The sequence below is a fragment of the Myodes glareolus genome, chromosome 15, assembly GCF_982192425.1.
Source record: "Myodes glareolus chromosome 15, mMyoGla1.1, whole genome shotgun sequence".
In the NCBI taxonomy this organism is placed as follows: Eukaryota; Metazoa; Chordata; class Mammalia; order Rodentia; family Cricetidae; genus Myodes; species Myodes glareolus.
The window spans coordinates 49,438,232-49,466,180 of NC_142040.1; the positions used below are offsets into that span (position 1 = coordinate 49,438,232).

General features: G+C 43.4%; 1 protein-coding gene across 2 annotated transcripts in view; it reads right to left on the bottom strand.

Moving 5' to 3' along the window:
• Positions 1–2,705: 2,705 nt before the first annotated feature.
• Osmr (oncostatin M receptor) overlaps positions 2,706–27,949 on the bottom strand; it is a 75,046-nt gene continuing 49,802 nt past the window's right edge. For both annotated transcript variants that reach the window (XM_087896914.1, XM_087896913.1), the window contains 11 exons: positions 24,101–24,243; positions 23,321–23,474; positions 21,984–22,060; positions 20,509–20,731; positions 17,943–18,122; positions 16,747–16,851; positions 14,728–14,901; positions 12,216–12,383; positions 6,883–6,964; positions 6,388–6,460; positions 2,706–5,745 (listed from right to left, as the gene is read on the bottom strand). In XM_087896914.1, the coding sequence (XP_087753040.1) occupies positions 5,188–5,745; positions 6,388–6,460; positions 6,883–6,964; positions 12,216–12,383; positions 14,728–14,901; positions 16,747–16,851; positions 17,943–18,122; positions 20,509–20,731; positions 21,984–22,060; positions 23,321–23,474; positions 24,101–24,243 (1,937 nt within the window). In that variant the 3' untranslated portion in view covers positions 2,706–5,187. The remainder of the gene's footprint in view (positions 5,746–6,387; positions 6,461–6,882; positions 6,965–12,215; positions 12,384–14,727; positions 14,902–16,746; positions 16,852–17,942; positions 18,123–20,508; positions 20,732–21,983; positions 22,061–23,320; positions 23,475–24,100; positions 24,244–27,949) is intronic.

Genomic DNA, 27,949 nt, shown 5'->3' on the forward strand with positions numbered 1-27,949 from the left:
TCATTTCTAGAGTTTTGGAAGTAGCTTACATCTTATTTACTTAGGTAATATTATATCCTTCTGGAGTCTTTGATGGAGTTGAAGAATGGATAGTTATAGTTATTGTTTTCCTTAGTTATGATAAAAGATAAAGTAGATATAAATATTGTAACTGTAATTCTTGCTTGATTACTGTTTTGTTACATGTAATTTTACTGTGTTAAAGTTAAAGCCTTCCTTTCATAGGTGGGCCTTCTGTCTATGTGTTACTTTCATTGGTTAATAAAGCGACTGCCTTGACCTTTTTGATAGGCCAGCCCTTAGGTGGGTGGAGTAGATAGAACAGGATGCTGGAAAGAAGGCAATGAGGCAGGCGCCGTGGCTCTCCCCTCTGAGACGGATGTAGGTTAGGATCTTTCCCAGTAAGCCACCACCTCGTGGTGCTACACAGATGATTAGAAATGAGTTAGATCAATATGTAAGAGTTAGCCAATAAGAGGCTACAGATAATGGGCCAGGCAGTGTTTAAATGAATACAGTTTCTGTGTAATTATTTTGGGGCTAAGATAGCTGGGATTTGGGCGAGAACACAGCCTGCTGCTCTGAGAACGCAGCCTGCCGCTCCTTTTGCAATAGTCATCAGGGAAATTCAAATCAAAACAACTCTGAGATAACACCAGTCAGAATGTCTAAGATTAAAAACACTAATGGTAGCTTATATTGGAGAGGATGCAGGGTAAGGGGAACACTCTTCCATTGCTAGTAGGAGTGCAAACTTGTACAGTTACTTTGGAAATCAGTATGTAAGTTTCTCAAAAACTTGGGAAGCTATCTACCTCAAGATCCAGCAATACCCCTCTTGGGCATATACTTAAGGGATGCAGAACCATATTACAAGGACATTTGCTCAACTATTTTTATAACAGCATTATTTGTAATAACCAGTTCCTGGAAGCAGTTTCAGTTGCTCCTCAACTGAAGAGTGGATAAAGAAAATGTACATTTACAAAATGGAATACTACTCAGCAGTAAAAAAAAAAAATAAAGATACCTTTGAATTTGCAGGCAAATGGATAGAACTAGAAAAAAAAAACATCCTGAGTGAGGTAACCCAGACACAGAAAGACAAACACAGTATGTACTCACTCATAAATGGGTACTAGACATAAAGCAAAGGATAACCAGCCTACAGTTCACAACCCCAAAGAAGACAGGAAACAAGGAGAACATTAAGACAGGCAAATGTGGATCCTCATAGGAAGGGAAAATAGATAAGATCTCCTTAGTAAATTTACAGCATGATGAAAGAGGGAGGCTGTTAGGGGAGTGGAGAAGAGAAAAGGGAACATGAGGGGTCAGGAAGATTGATTTGGTAAAGGACAAAGAGGGAGAGCAAGGAAAGAGATACCTTGAACGAGAGAGAGAGCAGTTATGGCATTAGTGAGAAACCAACTAGGGAATCTCCCAGGAAACCACAAGGATGTCCCCAGCTAAGAATCTAAACAATAGTAGAGAGGGTACCTAAACTGCCCTCTCTTGTAATCAGATTAACTACCTTAATTGTCATCATATAACCTTCATCCAGTAACTGATGGAAGCAAATGCAGAGATCCTCAGCTAAGCACTGGGCTGAACTGAAATCCAGCCATAGAGAGTGGGGAGTATTATTATGAGCAAAGGTGCCAAGACCATGATGGGGATACCCTCAGAAATAGCTGACTTGAGCTAGGGAACTTACTCTGGAATGACACCTGGGGAACCAGCATAAGACCAAACTAGGCTCTCTTTATATGGGTGATAATTGTGTGTCATGGGCAATTTATGGAACCACTGGCAGTGGAACCAGTTTTTATCCGTAGTGCATGAACTGGCTCTTTGGAGTCCATTCCCTATGGAGGGATACCTTTGCTCAGCTAGATACGGGGCTGGGAGGGGGGCCCTTACATCAGTGTTCTATATCTCAAGTGATATAACAGACTTTGTTGACTCCCCATGGGAGGCCTCGCCCTCTCTGAGGAGTGAATGTGGGATGGAGCAGAGAGAAAGTGGGGGGAGTGGGAGGATGAGAGGGAGAGGGAGAGGGGATTGGTATGTAAAATGAGATTGTTTTTTGAAAATGTTAGTTATGAATGAGGTTTTTATGGTTTCTTTCTCTAAAAGTTCATTATTGGAATATAGAAAAACTACTGTTTCTCAGATCTAAGTAAGCTTGTGTTTCTCAGATCTAAGCATTTTCTCCTTGAGTCTTTAGGGGCTAATATCTAGAATATATAAAGAAATTCAAAAATTAAATCACCTAGTCAGTAAATGGGCTAATGAGTTGAGTAGACATTTTTCAAGGAGAAAAAAAAATCTGAAAGTATACAACAACCTTAGCCATCAGGGCAAGGCAAACTGAAAAGCTTTGAGATTCCAGCTGGAGCCAAGAGAATTCCTGCTATCAAGAAAGAAAGCAAGGTGAGGTTGTAGGGGGAAGAGGTACAGGATGCAAAATCCTTCGCACGACAGGTGAAAATGTAAATAGGTACTGCCACTATGGATGCCAGTGTGGTGGTTCCTGAAATTAAAAATAGACCTGCTGTATGAGCCAGCTATACCACCTCTGCATGTACACCTGCAGGACTCAAATCAGCATAGCACAGTATTGCTGGGTCCTAGTGGGCTCCCTCGGGGGAGCAGGGTGAGAAGGAGAGGAGTCAACAGTCAAAGGCACAGACCCCCAGGAGTCAGGTAAAAGGCAAACAGCAGACTCATTTATTCAGCAATAGGGAGAGCCTTATCCTTTTCCCAGTACCCAGGCTGTGTTTCAGATCCATTGCTATTGCATGATCACCCCTCATTGGCTAGGCACAATCAGGGACCACTGAGGGCGCCTGTTGCTAGGCCCTCAGGCAGACTCCAGGCTGTCTTGTTCATCTCTAGACCTTGTAGGCCTTATCTTCCCACAGCGCAGTATTGGCATATCCATGTATATTGCTGCTCTCTTCTCAATAGCTAAGATAGGGAACTAGCCTAGAGAGCCATCAAGAGATGGATAAAGAAAATGGGACTTGTTCACTATGGAATTTATTCAGCTCTAAAGAGTATAAGACATTTACAGGAAGATGGACAGGGCTGGAGATCATTATGGTACATGAAATAAGCGAGACTCAGCAAAATATCACCTTTTCTCTCAATGTCCATATTTAGTTCTGTTGTTGTTGGAGTAAGGACTGTAACAGGAATGTAGGAAGGGGACCATGCGAGGAAAGGGAGGTGCCTTAAAGTGTGTGAATCTGTCCAGGAACTGATGAAATGTGTGGATTCCAAATCAATGCTGAAGACCCAATGCTGAAGGGGGGGGTACCTAAAAGTTTACATTCTTGTTAAGTTTGTAAGGCGATTTATTGGCTCCACACAATAACTGTTAAGTTTTCATTCTGTTGAGGGACTTAAAATAATGTGATTGTGAAATGTGTTAATTTGGCCTTATCAAAACAGTAAAAATAACTAGTGTTTTGTGGATTCTTTTTTTAAATAAAATCAAAATGAAGGAAAACATTTAGAAATCAATGTCATTAACATTTCTGGGTACAATGTCCAGCAGGGAATACATTGACAGAAAATCATAGGGTTTCGGCAGGACTGACAAAAGTCACCTCCCAAGTAGGCTGTTCAAGATACCTCCTGGTACCAGGTTAGGTTCGAACCATTTTCTCTATCAAAAGGCTTGGTTATATGTAAAGAAAAGATTGGACCACTTTAGCAGAACATTCATGATTGGTGTTACTATGTTCTGAGACCACATGCCACAGGCTTTAGTACTGGTAACAGCCATACATGTGCACAAAGTCATCCTTCCCACCGTATTCACCGCAAGCAAGATGAAAGGAACCCCTCTTTGTTTTATTTTACAATGTGACAAGTTTCAAGAGGAAGAAATTAAGGCATTGAACACCTTTGTGTGTCCGGCTATTTCATATAGCCCCTTCCAGACATGGTTTACCATGGAGTTATGGTGCCCCCAAGATCCATGGGTGTTCAGGCCTTACCTAAAAATATTTGTGTATAGTGGGTATTCTTGTGTGCCATGTTCTAATACTGTATGTGTGTAAGTGCTATGGAAATTTCTAATACTGTATTTAAGGAATAACAAATAAAAATCGGTATGAGTTTGATAGACATTCTTCCTGGAGTTGGTTGGATCCTGTGGGGCCCACAGTTAGAAACCAGTGCATTGTCTCAAAAGACAATGCTGAACTATGGGGCCAACGCTGAACTAACTTCTAAGTCCATGGGACATTTTAAAGTTAGAGCTAAACTATACCCAACACTGAGACTTTATTGTTTCAGCATGGCAGGAATGTTAAGTGAGACAGAATTCTCTTGAAGCAGACAATGTGTGGAAATAGGTGATTTAGATACAACTTTGGGATGGAGGCATTAAACGTGAAAGGAATCACTCGATGAAATGTCTTTTTCTATTCTGAGGTAGTCAAAAGTTAAGGAGGAAGACTGGAGTCCACAGAATAGGCTGTTGTCACTGGACACGGAGTCTGGAGCTCTGCAATCCTGTTTTATTATAGTAAGCTTCACGGCAGGAGATCTGTGTAGCCTCTTCCTGTTCCATTTGTACATCCTTCCTGTTAGGTCAGTGTAGGCACCGACAGTGTTACTTTCGCTTTATCAGTGACTACAAATTCTTAATACAAGGTAAGGCCAATATCTAGTTTGTAACCTTGCCATTAAATGTGATGAGCCTACACAATAAGTAATAAATCTTCTCTTGTGGCATTAATTGAAGCATTTGATCCAATTGCTTTACACTGGAAATACTAAACATTAGGTCAAGTTGACGTGAAGACGTTTTCTCACGGCAAGCCAAAATCCAAGAACCATGGCCACTTTGTGTGGTCCTGAGTAGACAGGGTCCATGAAATCGCTGATGAGTGTCCTATGTCAACGTCAGGGGGTACTGTGATAAGGGTGAGCCCGGAACAAATAATAACAAGGTCAGCATGCGCCATTGCTAAGGAAGCCTTCAGGGCAAATGGCAAGTTGTATAGCTCTGATCTTGAGTCTGTCAGCCTGTAATGATACAGACTAAATTGGTACTGCAGCTTGCGGATGCTCCTGGGATCAAGGGCCATGCCATGTGGTATTGGCATGGTACCAGCCACATCCCCAAAAGTGCCTGTAGTGTATGAACTGGGTTGGTGCTGAATAACTTTACTGTTCACCTTGGCCTGAAAGGGTCCTTGAGGTGGGGTTGTTATTCTCACTCAGAGCAGGTGAGGCAAGTCTCCCCGGAAGTGCCATTTGCATTTTATACTCTGAACAGTGCACTGGCATGGGTGGATTTGTGGCAAGATTGTCCTTGTCTCCACACATGGGTGAAGCCAACTGAGACACATATATCAAGCTAGTTTCTTCCGTCGGGCTTTCTGCCAGGGACTTCATGTAGTCTTTTCCTAGAACATTTAGTAACTTGTCAGGTGGGGTCAATAGTCCAAGTCGAAGTGGTGTGTCTTTCAGGGGACCTGGAATGAGGCCATGGGAACCAGCCTCAAAAGCTGACTGATCATAAGTAAAATTCTCAAAGAAGACGCAGGGCACGGGGCCAGAGGAACAGTTTTCTGTTGGCACAGAGAGAGGCTTACTGGGTATGTCTTCAGCATGGGCTTTCCCAGGGCCTATGTGCTGTGTCTTGGGGCCTTCTACCTTGTTGATGACTTCAAGGACGTCTGGAATGCAGTCTTTGACATGCATTATTAAGTGGGGGTTCTTCTGCAAAGGAATAAAGCATATGTGATATCAATGCACTTGTGGGACTAGTCAAGTGGACCATGTTTGGCATGCGCACTGAGAGCTTCCCCTTTCTGGCCACATGCTGTGACAACAGGCAGAAGATTCACCAGGACTGGACAGATCATTTCTATCCTAAGAGTGCTTGTCTGACTCCCAGTCGGATGAAGCCTTCCCCTCTCACCACTGGCTTCTGGTAGCCACGATGAGCAAGACTCAATCACATTGGTTTGTTTGGCCTATGTAGGGATCAAAACCAGGGCCTCACTCATGCTAGGTGAGCAAGCACTCGTTCATCCAACTGCCTGTCTCTTGGCTGTGTGTGTGTGTCTGTAATTTATTATCTTTTCCTGACGAGGTATAAGAAAACTTGATCAATGAAGCCCCAAACAAAATTTAATCCTTTTCTCTTCCCCCTACCCCACACATTCACACTTTATTTTTGAGAGAATCTCACTATGTAGCACGGAAGGCTTAGAACTAACTATATAAACCAGACTGGCCTCGAACTCATAAAGATCCCCTTACTCTTTACCTCTCAAAGGTAGGGATTGCAAACGGGTGCCCCCATGCCCGACTGGATTACTCCTTCACATGTTACACGTACAACATCCCAGCATTTACCTTGGATTTTATCAGTGACAGGATGCTGCTCTTGTATGGATTCGGAATGTCAGGGTAGCACTTCTCCTTCACCCTAGAACAGTGAAATTCAGACTGGATGCACAATTCAGTGGAATTAGGAGCAAGAGCTCCAAAGTATCCTCTACGAAGCGAACAACTTAACCGTTCCTCGCTTTCATTACCGTGTCCTGGGATGCATAGGGATAACTACAGTCCCTACAGCCTCACTGCAGGAACTCCATGGCTCATTCAGAGAAAGCATGCAGAAAGCTGCCAAGCATATGGTGACATAAATAGGAGCTACAGCCATAGAGGAACTTTTGAAGTGATTCTTTTCCCTGCCTGCTGTCCCCGAAGGCACAACTGTCAACTGAATTACATACGCTCGCTTACATTCTTTAGCCTCCCTTTCATCGTTCTTTCCCCACGTTTCCATACCATTCCTAGCTCACGGTTTACTTTTAATTTGGGGATAAAGGCTTCCTCTGCACTTACCACTGGCTCTTCCAATAGCACACAATGATGATGAGCAGGACGCAGAGAGTCATGGGTAATATGATCTGCAGCAGCCTGTGGGCTAAAGAAGACAAAGGGAAGGAATCGTTTCCGCAAAGAATAAACGGTTATGAGTGTGAGGCACTTCCCATGCTTACTGCTCCTTCAATATATGTATTTATGCAAGACTCGATATGAGTTTTGAAAATGGGTTTAATTCTGAAAAATCACTTCCCACAAATAAATAGGTCTTATTTATTAGACTGATAGAAATTTAACTGAGTGAAACTTACAGAGAAAATTTATTCTGACTTCTGCCTGACTCAGAAGGGAAAAGACCAACTAAGATAGATACGGTGGTGCATACCTTTAACACTTCTAACACTCAAGAGTTCAAAGTCACCTTCCACAGCATAATAAGTTCAAGACCAGCCTGGGCTGTATGGGACAGAAACCACTGCAGGGAGCCTTTTGTGGTCAGCCAGCGCTCCATAGTTCAAACCCATTAAGACTGACAGACTAGAGCATGACTACCCAGTGGCTCACTCCCCACCCTAGCTCTGCGGTGCGCTGCTGCCTGGGGGTTTGGCCTGTATGCTGATCAATGGATCGGAGCTGTGGTCCAGGCAGGGGCTGCATTATGCTTGCATGCACATTCTCTTCTTTCACCATGGGAAGAACATGCCCAGGTACGGCTGCCCTGTAACCAGAGTGCACGTGACTTTATATGAACTATTCCTGCCTCAGACTCAGGCCTGGAAGTCAGGGGGACCCAGGCAGCCAAATCATGCTGATGCGAGACTCCTGATCAGAAGACCAATACTTGTTTGCCACTGAGGTTCGACGGCTGCTTATCATCCATGACAAATCAGCTGAGTTCAGGAGTTCCTGCCTTTTGATATTGTGAAAACACCGTCACCTACAAAGTTCACACTCAGGAACGATTTTTTCTGAAGTTACCAAGAAAACCCCCACATTAAAAAGTCGTAATATTTTAAGTAAATTGGGCCACATTTGGAAATGTCCTGGAGTACATATGTGTTGTGGAATACTTAAGATGTGTTAAATTCATGTATGCTGTGGGATATTAGTTTTAGTGATGCAAAATTGTGTTGCATTTTTTATGTTATATTTGTTTGACACTGTGAAACTGTGTTACTTTGCTTACCTAACGCACCTGATTGGTCTAATAAAGAACTGAACAGCCAACAGCAAGGCAGAAGAAAGGATGGGCGGGGCAAGCTGGGAGAGAGAATAAATAGGAGAGATAAAATTCCAAAGAGAAGAGAAAGGGAGAAATGAGAAAAGGAGGAGAGAAGGATGCCAGGGGCCAGCCACTCGGCCACGCAGCCAACCAGAGAATAAGAAGGAAAGAAAGAGATGCAGAATAAGGAAAAGTAAAATCCCAGAGACCAAAGGTAGATGGGATAATTTAAGTTGGGAAAGCTGGCTAGAAACAAGCTTGGGCATTCATAAATAAGATTAACTCTAAATGTATGTATTTGGAAGCTGTGTGGAGGGTTCCCAAAGAGTAAAAGAAAGAAAAAACCCAGCAAACTACACATGTGACTTGTGGGCTGCAGACTGGACGTGGAGACGAATTAGTCTTCTAGTTAGTCTTACATGAAATTACTCTTGTCCATCTTAACCTCCTTTAATAATCTGCTTTATTTCTCAAATGTATCCAACATGACTATTTTCTAAAATACTCTCCTTGTTTCAGTTCAACTAATCAGTCAGTCACTCAGCTACATGTAAACAAATTCCTGAGCAAATGGCTAGGAAGGCTCTGAGGACAGTTTCCATGGACGCATGGTCCTGTTCTATCTGTGGGCCTCTCCTGCCCTTCTCATTCCTCACTGGGACTCACAGCGTGAGAAAAAATAACTTGGTTTGGGGACACTGGGTGTTAGCTTGTGTGAGGACACTGAGTGTTGGTTTGGGGCATTGGGTGCTAGTTTGGGGATACTGGGTGTTAGTTTGGGGATGTTGAGTGAGTGTTGGTTTGGGGACACTGGGTGGAGGTTTGGGGACACTAGATATTGGGTTGGGGCACTAGATGTAGGATTTGGGACACTGGGTGTTGGTTTGGGGACATTGGATGTTGGTTTGGAACACCGGATGTTGGTTTGGGGACAGTGAATGTTGGTTTGGGGACACTGGGTGTAGGTTTGGGGGTACTGGGTGTTGGTTTGAGGACACTGGGTGTAGGTTTGGGGGTACTGGGTGTTGGTTTGGGGACACTGGATGTTGGTTTGGGGGCACTGGGTGTTGGTTTGGGTTCACTGGGTGTTGGTTTGGGCACTGATGTTGGGTAGCGCCTGAGTTTTGGAAGGGATACTGCCCTGGGTAGAGCCCCACGCTATCGTGGTACGGATACCTGCTCTGCTCTCAAGACCAGCCCTTTAAGTGTTAACACTCAGTTTTAAAATTTGGTAAAAGTATGGATTTATGTATTTTTATAGGAGAATAAATAGAGGACAAGTGTCTATTATCAGAAATGCTTGGAGCCAGAGATTTTTAGCGTTTCAGATTGCTTTGAACTGGGGAATATTTGCATATTCATGGTAAGATATATGAAGAGAATCTAATTACAAAATTCATATGAGATTCGTCTGCATTGTGCAGCCTGAACGTAATTTTATGCAGTATGTTCAGTGTCCCATTGCACGTGGCCAGAAGTTAAGTTTTCTTCTTGTGGCATGGCTCCCTCAAAATGCTTTGATTGGAATTTGGAATATGGAATTTCAAATTTAGTATATTCAACCTGTGTGTGAGAGAGATAGGGGGTGAGGGGAAGGGAGAGAGAGAGAAAGAGAGAGAGAGAGAGAGAGAGAGAGAGAGAGAGAGAGAGAGAGATACAGATTAGCATTCAGCCTAGTATTCACTACCTAGACACACCCACTAACCAATATAGGGATCAAGAGGAGCATCACCCAGGGATCCCAACCACGCTTTATCTCTAAGCAACCCATAAGCTGGTCTTTTCAGAGTGGGGCAGCCTTCTCTCTGCACTCTGTAACAGAACCTCACAGCAGAAAGCGCACCTGTCTGCGGTCACTTGCAAGTTTCACCACAGCATTTTTACAGCCGTAGAGATTTTGTTTTCATTGCTCTATGATATTCCATTGTGTGACTATAGCAGAGTTATTTATCCTGCCCAGGGAATAGATAGCGGATACTTGCAGTTTGTGAGACTCGTGATGGTGGGCATTCTAATTCTTGTCTGTAGGTGTTTTTTTTTTGGGGGGGGGGCAGAGTGTATACAGACATTTCTTTAAACTGTATATCAATAAATATGTATTTATTATAATTTGTATTAGTATATATATTTAATGTGGAGCAATACTTCCTTTGGATGCCACTAATGCTACCAGTTTTCCGAAATTGCTTGAATTGTCAACTTTTTTCCTACCTATGGACAGCCAGAAACACTGTTTTGAAAAACAAGAGAGAGAGAAAGAAAGAGAGGAAGAAGGAGAGGGAGAGGGAGAGAGAGAGAATTAGTTTTTTTCCATTTGTTTGAGTTCAATTACTTTCAGGTCAGTTTTGAAAACAAACCTTCAGAACATAAACTCCTATATTGAGGGCTGCAAAGGTTCTTGCAGACCTACAACCTGACAAACAGACCTGAGTTCCAGGTGCTACAGAAGACACAGCCCACGCACCCAGCCTATAACAGCCCGGCTTCACAGCAGCTGCGCAGACTCCGCGCACCCAGCCTATAACAGCCCGGCTTCACAGCAGCTGCGCAGACTGCCGCTGGGCCCCCTCAGAATGACCCTGGCTGTTGGAACTGCGGCTTGTGCCACCATCCAGCATTTCACCAACCCAGGAAAAGGATCAAAACACAAGGAACACCTTCTTCTGAGCTTGTCCTACTTTTACACCTCATCAACCCAAAGGAATCTTGGTGGGCCATCACTTGGTAGGGAAACACCTGAAGCCAGTGTGCCTGTTAAATCCAGAGGAAACATAGTTCAGAAGCAGAGGCAGAAATGCTGTCAGACCTGGGAGGCCTTGAAGCAGGACCTCCTGACCTCTTTGTCTTTATTTTAGTAAACTAGCCATTGTTCAAAGAGGAAGTACAACTCCCGAAGGGTCCTGTTGTTAAAAGGTGCCGCAGAACAAGCAAAACTGCTCCGCAATTTCAGCATTGCGTTTTTAAAGTAGTTTTGTTCATTTTCATTGTTTTATCAAAACCAGTCTCCTCCTAGCAAGTGTAAGTTTTTCCCATTCCCATTTAACAAGGACTGAGGTGCAGTTAGCAGAATCACATAACATTCTATTTTAAAATGTACAAAGGGTCTGTCAGGGAAGTTGTGAATGACTGAAATACTTTCTTATTAATAATAATCAACATCACTAATAAAGCTAAGGTCATAAGGCTTACCACAGAGATTAATAAGATCTTGGAAATATAAATTCTCGGTTTGTGTACACGTATATGCACATGTGTGTGCATAAATCAAATAAATTCAAAATGTGGAAGAAAATTAATACAGAAAAAAAAATTGAAACTCTAAGAGTTGGTCGTGGCAACAATTCCAGCACTGGGAAGGCAGAGATAGGAGGATCATGAACTCAAATTCATCCTTAGCTATGTAGCCTGGGCTCCATAGTACCCCAATCTAAACAAAACAAAACAAAAATAGAAACAAAAACAAAAAATAATCACCTCTTCCTTCAACGAAATTACTTCAAAGTGACAACAGTTCTCACATACCGTAACCCATTGACTCAAATCTTAGCCTGAACATCGGCTTGGCTGCAGCTCCTACCATGTCCTTTCGTCTTTCCTTCCTCTACCTCTCAAGTCAAATGCATTTTAGTTAGAAGAACGTATCTCTTCACCCGACCCCTTCCCCAACAGAACCCACAACCACGGACGCTGGTGACGTACCAGCTCCATCTGCCACACATTGCCAGACTCGAGCTACCCGCAGACCCGACAAGAGCAAAGCCATCAGTCAGTTCAGAAAACCAGGCAGAAGCAAGGCTGAGGCAGGAGGCAGCCCACGACCAGCCATGCTGGGGAGAGAAGCTGCCAGATCTCCTGATGCCACTCTAAAATACGCCGTGATTTTCAAGTTGCCCCAAGACTGACTCCTAGAGACAGACATCCTGGGTCAGTGAGAAAGATGAGAAGAAGGTTCTAGATCATAATTGGTCAGGTTACTGCCGCTTTGCCCGGGGGTTTGGAGCAGGGGTTCTGGATAACACGTATGTGTGGAGGAGGAAGGGTTGGGGAGAAGAAATCATTGAAACTTGCTGATCTGGACAAAACATAGGAAGTCAGTCTTGAGGGAAACAATTGATTTGGAGAAACTCACAGTTCTCATCCGGAGTTGCAACCTGTGCGAATGTTTCATTGGGACCCAGGCCAACACTGGTGTATGGAACCACCAAATACTCATAGACGGATTCTGGCCGAAGATTTTCCACTGTGAATGTCTTTTTCTCGGGGTCTTTGATGTCGTATTCACAGAGCACTGACTTATCTGTGATTGAAAAACAGTGTTGTTACCAACAAAATCTTATGAAGAGTGTAGGAGAAAGCCTGTGTGTGGTCAATTAGTGGAGTGCTTGCCTAGCATGCATGGGCCCTGGGTTTAATTCCCAACACCACACACACTGGACAGGATGACACAGTCCTGTGATCCCAGCAGGTCATCTTCAGTTAAGTAGTGAGTTCAAGCCAGTCTGGGATAAATGGAACCCTGACTTATTATGAATTAGAGAGAAAAACATATGGCAGAGACCTTGTAGGAGAGTTGGGCACAGACATCCCAACTGTCCCAGAACCATCAACATTTTTAAACCAACCTCTTGTAGTGATAGTTCATTTGTATTTTAATAAATTAAGCTTGCCTGAGGATCAGAGAATAAAAAAGCTGCACTGATCAGCCATACAGACCAGGCAGTGGTGGCACACACCCTTAATCCCAGCAGTCACACTAGTTTGTTATAGTAACCAGGCAGTAGTGGTGCACAGCATTAATCCCAGCACTATAGAGGAATGTAAGACCAGAGGAGATACGTTTCAGGCTCAGTCTCATTCTGAGATTCCTGGAGGCAGGATCGCCACTTTGAACTGAGGTAGAGATAAGAGCCAGTGACTGTCTACTTTGCTTTTCTAGTCTTCAGTTTGAACCCCAATAACTATCTCTGTCTCATGCTACATTTGGCGCCCAACATTTGGGGTATGACTTCGTGAAAAAGTCATTTGCCTGAGGCTTTTTAGCCACACAGGCCAGAACTGGACCAAAACCTAGCAACCTGGGATCAGGATAAAAACTAGCACTCCCATCTCCCATCTACCCAGATTCAGCCTCCTCTCCTGCCCCACCCATCTGCCCATTACTTCCTGTGGCACCTGCCACTTGCTGCCACCCTGCACTGCACCCACACGGCTTCCCCCCTCTGCCTCCCCCTCCCAGGTTTCTGTAGCTCCTGTGGTCCCAGCGGCTTGCCGCTAACCCCTCATGTGGCAACCATGTGCAGCTACTGTGGCTTCCTGTGGCTACTGTGCCCATGCACACCTACTGCATGGCCACCCTGACCACAGCTGACTCTACTCCAGCACATGCCAGCTGCTCCACTTTTTTTTTTTTTAACAAAAGTCCGTTCAGTTTGGTATTGTGTTTGGCTTAGAAAATCCACAGGTTACCAACACTGGAATAAGTAGGACCTGAGCGCCAGCATCCCTGGACTGCTTTAGTGGTGCAACTAGACACCTGCATCTTTAGTAAACTTAAACTCTCAGTAAATCACTTGAACCAGCCAACCGAACACTGGCTTCACCTGCTGGTCAATTAGCATTATAACACCTACAGCAATTTTCTGAGGATTTCGGCATATGTAAGTTATCTAGTTCTTGTTTTGAAAAGAAAAAAAAGGGAAATGCTGTGGGATAATGCTCTTGTACACTGTAAAGATTTGTCACATGTATTCGTTTAATAAAATGCTGATTGACCAGTAGCCAGGCAGGAAGGATAGGCAGGGAGACCAGACTAAGAGAATCTTGTAGAGGAAAGGCAGAGATGAGTCATTATCCAGAGGCAGAGGAAGCAAGATGGGAATACCTTACTGAACAAAGGTACCAAGCCACATGGCTAAACATAGACAAGAATTATGGGCTAACTTAAAGTGTAAGAGCTAGTTAATAATAAACCTGAGCTATAAGCCTCTGTGTGTTTCTTTGAAAATGAACAGCTATGGGACCAGGTAGGAAAGAAACTTCTGTCTCCAAATCCAATCAAATTATAATTTTGCTGATTTTTCAAGACGTGCCACAATAAACAAAATATATGAATGATAATCCTACAAATCCTACAGGTATAGAACCCTGCCAGATACAATAAACACACACAAGGAAAGAAAATCAACCAATGCCGGAGATGTGGCTTACAGACAGATTTCTAGCTCATCATACATGGAAGACCCTGGCTTTCGACCTCAGCATCACAAACATTTAAGTAAATAATAATAATAATGATAATAATAATAATATTTGCCAAAGTTTTGGGTTTTTTTTTTGCTTGTTTGTTTTAAGAAGGGACTGGGAAAAGCAAGCATGTTTTCTAAGCATAGGGATTTCTTAAGGGGCTGGTGGCCAGACCTGCATTATTTTTGCAGTGAATTAAACTACCATTCCCTATACTCACACCCCCTTTTTGTTTGCCTCTTGATTCTAAAATGACATGGGGAGAACATGGCCTGGTCCCTATGCTGGCCCGGTCACGTGAGGGGCCTTTTCTGTGCTTTTTCCCAGCTGTGGCGTTAACTCGGCATCAATGTCATTGCTTTCTGCGGTGAGCCTAGGTGAACAACGGCAAGCGTCACCTGGAAGACTCGTCCTTCTCCCTTTTGGATGACACTGCATGTCCTTGGATTTCAAGTACACACGGTAGCCTTCTACAAAAGCAGACTGGAAGTCACTGGCATAATCCAGCCAGCTCAGGATGAAGGAATTGGAGGTGGAGTTACTGACGTTCACTTTCGGGTTCTCCAGAGGAGCTAGGAAAGGAAGATGGGATAAGAACACGTTGTGATTTGGGGTCTCAGAGCACGTATGTAAACTAAACAGACCACAGGCAGTTGTGGACACTAAGAGCTTGTGTCAAGTTAAGGAACCTTGTCCCCCCCCCCCCCAATAATGGATGCCTAGACACGGTTACGAGAACTGGGAAGGAGTTGTGCGACTTCAAACCTTTCATAGATGAAGACCTAAATACCCAGAGAGAGTAAATAATTTATAGAGAAGTCATGGGGGAGGGGAGTGAAAATAAAAGTCTAGACTCTGTCTGTGAAGTCTCAACAGTATTTTCTGAATCAGAGAATGTACAGATACAATGAGGAAGGAGTAGGAGAGGCAAGATGGGTTCGAAGAGGTGAGGGGGATTTGAAGAATCCAGTTCCCAGGACAAGGCAATGCATGTTATCAGACACTCTGGAAATGCACAGGGTGAATCCTGGCCCCGTCATTCATGTGGACACAAACACAGACACACATGCACATGAACACAATGCACACGTACACATGCACAGACACACACATGTACACACACACATTTTTGCATACTGTCTGCACAAAGATACATTCACAAATGTCATGCCTCCTCCTTTTCTCTCCACCAGTCATGAATACTGGATCAGCTCCCCCAAACGAAGAATTTTAGAGTCAGTCTAATTGCTGAGACAACCAAGATCTTTCAGTGTCCAGAGACTTGGATGCCAAGCATTCCAGTGGGGAGAGTGAGCAGCCTCATTCTGGTGGTAAGATGGGGTAATACTCAGAGAAAATGATTTCACAGCAACTCTACGAGAAATGAGAAGCTTATTTCAGAAGCTTAAGTCCTTTGACCCCAGGATTCTGCTTCTAGAATTCTTTTAAAACTATCATTGCCAGAATGGGGTGATAGCTCACTTGGTAAGTGTTTGCCTTTTAAGCATAAGAGTCTGAGTTTGGTCTCCAGAACACATGAAAAAAGCTGAGAGTGGTGGTGTTTGCTTGAAAGCCCAGGATGTGTAGGAGGGGAGACAGGTTGATTCCTAGGGCTTGCTGGCCGGTCAGCATAGCCTAGTCGATGAGCTCCGGGTCAGTGAGAGCTAGATGCAAAATGCTTGGTTTATGGCACCCAAAGAATGATAAAGGCACTGTTTGGCCTCCACTTGCATCTATACCTGCACACACACATGCCCGCACATGTGCGCACATACACACACTCACACACAAATACACACACTTATGGATATAGGCAAAGACTTAGCTAAAACAAAAGCAATTCAGACTGGCACAAAAGTATGGACACAAAAAGAAAGGTTTACAACTTGGAGCTACAAGATGTTTGGAGACAAAATTTACAGTTTCTCAGTGAAAGTCTCCGTAATCATCCTAAATTGTCCGATGATACACCTATGATACACCTGTGTATGACTTGGCATACGCAGAGAGGGGTTACTTTCCAGTCACAGAAGGAACACTGTGGGCAGTTAGTATTTTGTGGCATTAATCAAGAAAAGCAGTTAACAAACTTTGTAGAGTAAAATCCCATTTTTATTTAAAAGCATTTATCCATATAGAGAAGTAGGTATCAGTGTATAATGAAACACTAAGTGGATATTGGCCTTTTGGGTGTTAAAATTAGCAATAATTACATTGTCTTTCATGTAGCATTCTATAAATCACCTTTAATGAAGATGTTTCATTTATATGGTTTTAAAAATTTAACGTAATTTCTAAAATAAATGGGACCATAACGTGAACCTTGGGGAGGGAGTCTTCCAAACACAAAGCTGCGAGTAGGTGGATGGCTCAGAATAAGAAAGTCTCTATGAGGCCTGCAAATGCCGTCTACTTACTCAGTTCCTGCGTGTATCCTGTTTGTTTCTCTATTAGCTGAGCATCCTGTTGCAAAGATCTTTCAAAAATTCTGAAGTTGTAACGGACCCCTGGCTTAAAAGCATCTGGAGGAGAGAAGTCAAGGATTTTTAGCAAGACAGAATGACGTTATCTGAGTTGGGAAGAAAAGTTGACCACTGAGTGAGCACTCCTCCAGTAGAGAGGATGACCACTGAATGAGCACTCCTCCAGTAGAGAGGATGACCACTGAGTGAGCACTCCTCCAGTAGAGAGGATGACCGCTGAGTGAGCACTCCTCCAGTAGTTTCTTTTTCAAGATCTTTCCTTTTCCCCTCTACTATTTCCCTCCTTCCACTAGGCCTTAGAATCATTCATGTTGTGAATACGGCACTGTCTGGAAGGTTCCGTAAAGACTGTCATTCACTCTGGAGCCAGGATCCTCAGCCTGGCCTCACCTATGTGCATAGAAGTGGTGCAGAAGCTGGCCAGACTCCCAGCCTACTCCAACATTTGACGGCGAATGTCCTTACAGTATTTACCTGCTGTCTTCCCGCTAAAACTCAGAATCCGGAAAACCCGGCTTTCCCTTCCTTTCTTCCTCTTTTCCCTGTAGCCCTATAGTCTGGCTGTAAAGTTCTTGAGTCCCTGAATCTTGCAGGTGCCTCCACCACTTTTTGAATCTAGACGAGTCCCACATCAGCCCTTCAGCCTAATATGTGGTACACACCTGCACCTCCTACTTACACCACTCACTGGAGCCCCTTTGACTTCCCTAAAAGAGCAGGAATCTTCAAGCTGCAGATTTGGTAATGGAGGTGAGCATTCATGCCTACAAGTTTCTTGAAACTAAAAGCTGATACTTTGGTTCCAACAACTCTGTACCCTAAACATAACCCAAGTATATGCTGTTCTCTGCCTCTGTAGAAACTTCTTGCACACAGTTCCAATGTCCCTCTAATTTAGAGGGGGAAAATATCAAAATCTGTACTCTGGGTCTACATTTTCATACCCTGCTACAGTAGATTTTCCATCCAAAGGTCAGAACCTATTCTCATGAAATCTAATCTCCAAGCAAACACTCTGGATCTGTCATTTCAAATTGTTAGCCTAGCACACAGTACCTATAGGTTAGAATAGAAGCCTGAGTTTAACTGGCTGCAAGGGGGATATGCAAGAAGCAGGGCTGAGTTCTCACCTGAGGTGATGGTGGTGCTTGTGGTATTGGGACCTAGCTTCTTCCACTGCAAATCACAGTGGCGGTCCCGGGAATGTGCACACCAGTCCACAACATAGCCTAAAGCGTCTCCAGATAAGGGCTCCCAAGAAATATGGAATGCGTCCTTTGTACCTTTTATTCTTTTTTCATGGACCTCTTCTGTAGAGAAACAAACAGAATAATACTTCTTATTCCGTTCACTGGATTTTTTTTGCCAACTTCCAAGGACAAAAATAAACCAATAAACACTTGCAATGTTGGTTTATAGTTTTGTTTTAAAATGTCTCTTAAAGGCTTCCATACCTAAAACTTTGGTCCCCAGATTCTGGCACTCTCTGGAAGTAGGGAAACCTTTCAGATGTTAATAGTGGAAGATGGAAATTAGATCACTGGGCATGCTATAAAAGGAGATGTTGGTACTCTGGTTCTATCCCCTCTTTGCTTCAAGGGCACCTTGGGGTGAGATGCTTTTGCTCTACTAGAAGCTAACTACCATGAAATTCATCCTCTCTGCAACTCAAAAGCATCAAGTTAACCAACCATAATATCTGTCTCTCCAACTATGAACTCGAACCAACTTTATCTTTGTAAAAGTTGTGTCCCTCAGGTGCTTTGTCCTAACCATGGGAGGTTGACTCAGTATCTCAGAAGTGAGAGCCTCTAATCCTCTAATTGCTACACAGGATCGAGGGCAGGTGTTCCTCACTATTTCCATTCTTCAAATCATGTTCGCAGCTTCAAGGACACAGAGTGTTAGTGTTAGGACCCTATGTTTGGAATGTCTGCTCTAAGTGGTTCATTTGTAATGTATTTGTGTGGCTCATTTTCAAAGGTGCCTCCAGCAAGCTCAGGCATAACTACTATGAACAGAAAACACTAGAACATTGCTGACAGCTTGCTGAAGACAGTCCTCCCTGCCACGGGTCAAACGAAAAGCATGGAGCCCAAATGACTAAGGGCCAAGCTTGCCTAATACATTTTAAATGAACAGTATGTAAAACATCTGGGTGAATCCAGTACAGGTTTTGTTTGTACAATGACAGAGGGAAAAGTAAGACCCGGATGGACATGTAGGGTTGCATTCTTCTGCTTGTTCAGCCGAAGAGAAGACTCGTATTTGGGTCACAAAAACTGTTTTGCAGCCTCCATCAACCCGTTCTGGGTTCACACCCGGTTTTGTAAAGTCCTAAAATAAACCGCCTTGTTCCCACCATTTTGAGTTTTCAGTGCTTCTCTTACCAAGCACTTTTCTCATGTCTATGAATAAGCGAGGGGGAAATGTCAGTTGCGGTATGAGATGGATTGGTTTCTTTGATGGAGGAAGGCAAGGAAGCCATGTGGGTCAACTTCAACTGGGAGCCAGCACCCCGGGAAAACCATCTCAACGACCTTTACCTTGTACCTAGAGCTGTACACCCTGCCGTGCGGGTGCTCCTACTATGTAACAATGTCGTGGCCCAGAAAGATGAACAGCACCTTAGTTTCGTGCCAATGCTAGCTAGTCATTAGAACTGCCGGGTGACACAGGATGCCCAGAGAATCTGAACTGCAGGCTTTAGTGGGATTCTGTGAAAATGGTAAAGCCTCTGGGCCAAAGTCCGGCCCTACTCCCAAGCAATAGAACTGACGTTACACGGGACAGTTCTCTTTAAAATTAAGATACCTTCTGATCTGGTTCAGTTTAGCTTAAATTTAAACTGAATTGGAATGAAACCACACAATCTTTCGTAGCCTCACCAGCCTGGCACCTTTAACAGCAAGAACTGAAGGATAGTATTGTTGCAAGGTACATAAATGACCTCAGAGTGTCAATTCCTTTTGCCTTTTGTCCACATGTGCAGTATCACAGCAGGGGACTGGGGATTTACTATGCCAGGAGTTTTCTGTGGCTCAGTCAAAAAGGACATTGATGTCATTCTTGAGTTTAGATGTGAGATCACTTCCCATTGGCTCATTCTTCATTTGGCTGAGAAATTGGCAGCTAATCATCCGTTGTTATTCTACAAACTTGGCCAAATTACAGCGTCTCATGAGAGAGTACATCCGCTCTCCTTAGGATGTCCATGCCCCACCATAGTTCTCTCTCAGTGTAGTCTCACTATGTAGGACAAGCTGGCCTCAAACTCATGAACCTCCTGCCTCAGCCTCCCTAGCGTTGTGAATACAAGCATGCTCTATCAGCACGGCAGTTCCATAAACTCTTTATAGACGACAACAGTGGAAGATATTTGTTAACACGCAGTAAATATGGTGCAAATCCCACTGTCTTGGCTCTCAGTGAGGACTACTGTGGGACTGCATTTACACAAATGAATTTTAGATCATATCTCAAGGGCACGGAAGCATCCAGGGAGAGAGTGGGCTGGCTCACTGCAAAGATGCTGTCACATTTCAACCTGTGGTTACACCCAACTCCAAAGGAAGCACCAAACTGCACATGGTTGCCTCAAGTTAAGGTTTTATTTATTTAGTATGTCACTACTTGGAAATATCTCCAATATTTTTTCTTGAAAATGGAAAGACAATTTGACCAATGCCGACTCACCATGTCCAGAATTGTTTGAGAGGATCATCACTGACTCAGGCGACTCACCCACGCTGTTGCTTGCCGTGATGTGAATCTTGTAAGAACTCGGATCAAGGCTCAGTTGTGTGCCAAGGGCTGGTGCCCCAACAGAGTAGTGCACCGACTCAGTTGGTTTGTCTTGATTTTCTACAACTATATTATAGAATACGATTTTGCCATTGGCCTGTGATTTTAATAGTGGCTGAAAAAAAATGATAATCCTTTTAAAATGAACTTCACTCTGAAATTACTCTATAATTACTTTTTCATATCTTCCATCCATCAGCTGCCCAATCTACATATAGCTAAGAACATATCAACTCATACACATGCCTATGTGTGCACACACATGCACAGACACATATTAGTAAGTCACACATATAAAAATACTAGAACAAATGCATTTTACACATTTAAACAAAGATATCATCTCAAAACCAAGCTTAGAATCAGGCATTTCAATCTAACTAAAGAAAACAGAAATAAAAATCATTTAGAGATTATATTAAAAATGTATAGTATGTCCAGATAGCAGGAACTGAGTCAAAAGTCAAGAAGGAATATAGACTCCTTAGATCTGGAGGAAATAAAATTTGGAAGTCACATTAGAGAAGACGCAGGGATGGAACCAGCATCCAGGGCCCTTACAAGGCCCTGCATCCTGGCCTCCCTCTACCTAGTCTTTTCTCACCCTGACTCCTGCAACCTAGCATACACTCCCTCTTTTAGAAGATACTCATGGTTACAGAGAAGTTCTTGCCCTTACAGTCCCAGGCCAGCATCTGTCAGTGGTTCCTGAGGTCTGCTCTCCATGGGACAGTCTGTGTCCTTCTCTGTGTACCCCAGATCTCAGATCAAGCTGCAGCTGTCCCCTTGGGGTATGGAGAGAACTCAGGTATAGGCTTGGCAGAGTCAACATATGTACATGCAGAGGCCTGGAAAAACTGTGCCAAACTCAAGAGCAGGAGAAAAGCTGAAGGGGTTGTGACAAGGGACCAACCGTTTCCTATCACCATGTTTTGGTATAAGACACTGAGGATCTCCGAGTCCCGAATGCAAAGCTGACCTTCCAGGTTGTTCATGCAGTGTATTGGGCCAGGCAGAAGGATAATGCTGATCTTCCATTATAAATCAATAGCTCGATTTGAAACTTTGGTATTTACATACAATTAAGACTAGGGTATGTGACTCTAGGCATAGTTCCTTGTCTTGAATCTTGCAAAAGTTATAGTGGGCCTGAGTTGAACATACAGAAAAGGTTCTAGCCGTCAGAATCAACCATCAGCTATTAGACGGGCTCCGGGAAACTGTAGCCTCAGCACTAGGACGCAGGTATGGAGGGGGGTCCTTCTACCTGATGATCAGCCCCGTGAGACTGACAGCACCGCTTCTTCCAGCTGGGGTTACACTGCTGTGCGGTGGTGACAAATTGCTTCTGAAGCTGCACACCTTACCTTCCAGAATAAGGTCACAACATGACTTCCATTCTCTGACCGAACGTGTCTCCACGCATCAGGAGCCTGTGAGGGAGCTGAAATTAAGCAAAGAAAAGTCCCCGGGTCATATTTGTGCCATTCCCATGTTCTTCTAACACAGTGGTTCTCAACCTTCCAAGTGCTACGAAACCCCCTGTGGGGGTCTTGACCCTCATGTGGAGAGCCGCTCCTTTAAGACATGGCCATTACCTGTCCTCTCTGGGGCTTGCTAGTCTTGGACATGAATGGGAGAACTGACCGATAATCAAAGTGAACACTCCCTTCACTACAAGGGCTGCCAGGAATACTGCTGAGAGCACCCTTGGCATCTTTTTAGCTCATTCATGGAGACCCACAAGTATGTGTGGCTCTTTTCTCCAGTGAGGCCCTACAGGGACAACTCACACTCAAATACGTTCTCAAGAAATTTCTACAATCAGCCTGTGAATGGACTGGAATCCAATCTCAGCTGAGTCAGGAAGGAAAACTACAGCTGCTCTCGTTGAACGTCAATTTTTTCAAGGAAATTCTTCCTCAAAGTTTTGTCTATTTGTAACATGGTCATGTTACCTCAACTGTCATACATTCATAAAATTTAATGAAATGAAGCTGTTTCATCTTTTTATGTCCTTTATTTTTGTTTTTGAAAGGATAGTGATGTGATGTAAAATATCTCTATGAAAGAAGGGCCATAATGGGACACAGAACACAAAAATCCATTTCTGTTAGAAAACTACGGTTGACTGCAATCAGTAACTAGGCCACTGTTTCATTTAGTTTCTGATACTTCATACAAAATTTCAAGGTAACAACTCTTTTATTTAGACAAAAGGGGAAGGTGCTGTGGGAACTCCTTCAGCCAATAGCCTGGACTTAAGGACTGAAGAAGCCTTAACTACCAAAGGCAATTGGAGAAGACCCCAGTGTAACGGGATGAATCCCTTACTAAAGAAGATGACTGTCCCAAAGACGATGGCATTCTCAAGGACCGTCTGATGCTGTGTGATATGAGGTCAGTGCTTTCCAAGGCACTGACACATCCTTTTGTCCCCAGGCCTGAGTCAAAGATCCATATTCAAATCCAATGTGAGCCCAGCAATAGCAAAGAAACTACTTGAGAAAGCGTACACTAGAAATAACATTGTTATCAAATGCCTTTACTCCTTAGGCATTTAATCTAGTTTTAGAGTATGACTTTCCCTTTCCTTCAATACTTTGCTTTCAGCATTTGGTACAAATGAGAGCGCCGAATGAAGTCGACCCAAGCATATTGTGAGATTTGGACTGTGAGTTCCATGCCAGGGAGCTCCACGTACCAGCCTCGGGTGTTCTGAACTCCTTTTGAGCCCAGTCACTCCATTTCCAGAAGTGGTTGGCATCCGCACAGCGCACACGAGTGTTGTACTCTGTGTCCGGCTCCAGATCACGGAAGAGGTAGTTCCCGCTCACGTGGACAGAAACATTGTGCGCCTGCGTCAAGAAGACAAGGGAAAAACAAAGGCTATGGGTGCATTTGTGTTGCAAAGCCAAATCAGAAGGGAGGCGGCTCTGATTTGGAGCAAGACTGGGTCTTCTTCAAGGTGAAGGCTTTTTTCCCTTAAGGTTTTCTTTTCAGTGCTGTTTAGATCAATTTCAGGACCCCTTTCAACAGATAATCCGCACTATAAACTAATGTTGAAATAAAGGCCTGACTGATTTTTCTTATTTTTAGCTTGTTCTTTTTACCCTTGGGTAAGGTCTTGTAATGTAGCCCTGGCTAGCGTGGAACTCACTATATACATTAGGCTGGTCTCCAAGTTGTCATAATCCTCCTGCCTCTGTCTCTCAAATGCTAAGATTACAGGTGTGCCCAGGATGTCTGGCCTGAAATAAGACATTTTTGTTTATATTTTGGTTGTCCTCACAGATAGAGTCGCATTATGTAGACTAAAGCTAGCTATAAACTTGTGATCTCCCAGTTAGCCTCCTGAATGCTAGGATTACAGGTGTGCGACACCCAAGGGTTTTTTTTTTTTTTAAATGAAAGCTTATTTGGCCTATGTCTGTTTAGGTACATTAAGAATTTTTTAAAATAGGAAACAAAGAAGTGTTGTTACGTGTAACACTTCTCTTTTGTGCTGGAGTTCAAGCTCACACAGGAGCATGTAGCTGTCCCCACGGGAGTCCACCTTCCAGGTCATGTTGGCTTCTGTAGCACCTGGTGTTTCAAGGGTGACATCATGGGGAGGCTTTTGATGAACTGTTAAAAGAAAGGAAAATAGAGAATTCAAGCAGATCCAAACCAGAGTTCAGTAAGTAGGCAATTCATTTTATCACTTGTTTGGTCACCAGTGCTTTTTATTTATGTTTAAGAAAATAGAAGCAATGCCGGGCTTGCTGCCAGTACGTCGTGTGTCCGGTACGCAATCCTTTCCACTCACTAATGGCCTTGTATATTTTATATTGTAGCAGACACGGAGGTAAAATACAAAACGTAACTATGCGTAGACTCTTAAAATTAAATATGATCAGTAAGGTTATGGAAGAAGAGTCAAAACTTAAAGAAGACAGCCAGTGGAGGAAGGGTATAATGCAACCTAACTCTAGCTAAAATAATATTAACAGTATCAAGGAAACAGCTCTAAACAATCCAGTCTACAAACCATCCCAGAGTGATATCACCAATTGCCAAGGGAAATGATCATCAACAGATGTCGCCCGTGACCTGTATGATGCAATCACTGGGCAAGAGCTTGAAATTAGTCCATGAGCCAGAGCCACACAGATGAAATGCGTCGACGAAGAACAGTTCTCAGCAGAGATACTGAAACTAATAAGGGGGGAAAGTAAGGGGGAACAGTGCAGAGGAAGGGTTAAGTGAGAAGAGGGATATTGGGGTATGACGGGGGAGCAGTAGTGGAGAGTCCAAGGATGTTTGAAAAGCTGTATAGAAAAAAATCCTATTTTATAAATATCATATACAATTTTTTGAATTTAAAAGAGTTTAATTGGAGTTACTGCACAGAGGATTATGTTCATTCCATGTGCCATACATTAGCAAATTAAAAAGTCCAACACATCCCCTTAAATTATTAATCAGAGGTGTCCCCTGTAGACCCTTCAAATAGTATAGGCTATTGCCAGGAATCTTGGTTGCACCCTAGAACTTGACAGTAAGACTTTATTGCTGAAGACACCACACGCATCAGTCACAGGATATGGAGAAATCAAGTCGGTAGGGACCAGGAAGCTTCCTACTGCTAGATAACTTTCTGAAAGGTGCTATACAGACTGTCACGGGAGGGTCGGAAGTTAATCAATAACCACCTGTGAACCCCGAGAACTATAATAATGACTAGTATGGTAAGATGCTCACAGGTGCAACAGCGGTATGAACCTTATGGGGCTAACCAACAAGTTTCTACTCAGGTTTATGTCCCACCACAGAGGAGGAAACACATGCCTGGTACGGCAAATCTGACTACAATGACTGTGATCATGGGCCCCAGGGATGAACTCACTTCTATCATTCTGGGGAATGAACATAGTCTCAAACTGCCCTTTAAATGTCTGTCTCTCTGCCTATAGAATAGTGAGCAGAATGAAAGTAAATTAGATCGTAACTGCAGAAAGGAAATAAAGAGTTAATTTAAAGTTTTAGACCTGGGAAGTACAGTATGTAAAATGAAACCCTGGCTGAGAACCAAGAGAAACATAGAGAATGGCTGTGGACTATAAACATCACATGGAACAAAAATCAGAAAATTCAGACTTATCTGTGATTTTGGCTAGTGGTTCCTACAATACAACATTTTCTGGTTGCTTGTAGAAAAGATAAAGCTGATGATCTCAAGAAGTTAAAGGACAAAAGTAGTCCCTGGCTCTTATCTGTTTAGATGTCTCTGGGTCATGCCCTCTTACTATTGGGCATATTATAGACAGAGGAAGATGGACCACTCTTAGCACACAATGCTACCTCTGTCTGTGAGAAGTGAACCCTCAGAGCTGAGACTTTGAACCACAGAATGGTCATGTCCATTTGTGCCTATCATCTGAGTTATAGGTTATTCAATAAACACTGTCCTGCATAGGAATAAAGGACATTGCCTTGTTTATATGGGACTTAACACAGATTTTAAAAAAAATGTTCCAAACAACCCTGTGATAGCCAAGTTGGCTGTTCAAAAAGCTCTTCTGAGCAGAAGACAAAAACAATAGACTTCTTAAAGTAGGTCAAATGCCAGGACCATATAAGCCAAAAACCAAAGGAATATCACAGAAAAAAAGGTGGCTGACTGGCCTGATTAACCCAGTAATAAGGAGTTAAGGGACAGGTGAGTTTCTCTCAAGATAGCATATACTCAACCTCTGTGTCATTTTGGCCCTCTACATCAAGGTGATGAACACCACCACCGGCTATAAATTGAGTCTTATGCAACAGGATGCCTTGGAAGCCATCCGCCAAGTCATGGTCCGACCCTCACACCCTCACTCTGAGGACCTGTAGAGTTTGCTAGCCTCCTACAGTCACAGATGTCCATAACATCTAAGTGTGCTGAGTAGAGAGTGTGACAACAGAAAACTGCCACCAGGTGGACATGTCCCTCAGATTTGAGGCACGTGAATTCATCCCCACCGCATTCTTCGTCCTTCCTTAATTCTGAGGTCTCACTGGATCACAATGGTTAAGACTCAAAGTCATGATCATCTGCCTCAGTTTTCCAAGTCGATGGGACTGCTGGTACGGGCCACTCCTTGAATGCTGTTGGGCACTGCATCTCAGACCCGGCATCAGATAACCAGAGCTTTACTGCGTCACTGTGGCATGAATTACAAGTTCTTACTTAGATGTGTGTAAATTATTATTCCCACTGAAATGGCACCAGGTTAACAGAGCTTGACGGTTCAATGAATCATACATCTAAGATGAAATAAATCACCCCATAAACAAGTGCCTCGCTTATCAGAAGCGTCAAGTCACCCACTCACCCATCAGTGATGCTTAGATTCTTCCCAGGTCTATGTAGAGAATCAACAAACTAGTGATTGACTTTTTGGCAAGGTTTACTGATAGGTTTGTCAAACCAAAACCAGAATGAGGGCCTTGGCTATTATCTGGTCAGTAGATGGCAATCTTTTGGCTAAAACTGGACATGGATAGTTCAATCTGCCCTTAGACCAAACTATATGTTGCGGTGATGGTGACATGGTCTGTCCCTGCCTTCCTTTCTTACTATATGAGGATAGGGGTGGGGGCTGGGACTGGGGCTGAAAACTACACAAGAAACTTCAGGAAAATAAATATATACAGAACATATAGTAATTTTAGATGCAAACCTGATTTAAAAATCCTCAAGATATTATAAAGCAAAGGTTTATAGAAACACAAAGAGAAATCAAACAAAAATATGCAATGGAGGATTGGTCAGCTAACTCAAGGACACATAGGTCTGAAGGACACAGCTAACAGACACACTGTCCCAATGTGTCATCAGCTCCACCCCTAGATTATGTACCCCAAGGTCTCAGGAGACAGCTGCGTCTACCACAGACAACATGCTGACAGCCAGGTTGAAAACGCTCAGCCCAAGCTTGGAAAGTTTAACGAGCATGCATGGCACAGGTATCTATGATTAGAATGTGGTTCCATCGGAAATTTAAGATCCAAAAATGTCTTCTATTTGGGAATTTTGAAGCCCAAATAATTTGTGGATTAGTTTATGGATGGAGTTGGGAACATCCAAAGTTCATAGTGAAAGCATTAAGATGTCAGGAGTTTCTGGATTGTTGTGGGTGTCCCTAACTGACTTTTCATTGGGGGTTTTTGATCTCACGTGTCTTATTTGTGGAATGGGCAGAAAATAAAAGGAGTAGCGGACTAAGTTTAAGGAAGCAGAGGAAACTGGGTTATGAAGACAGAGTGAAAAATCAGCAGCAGGCAAAGGATGTCATCATGAGCAGGGCAC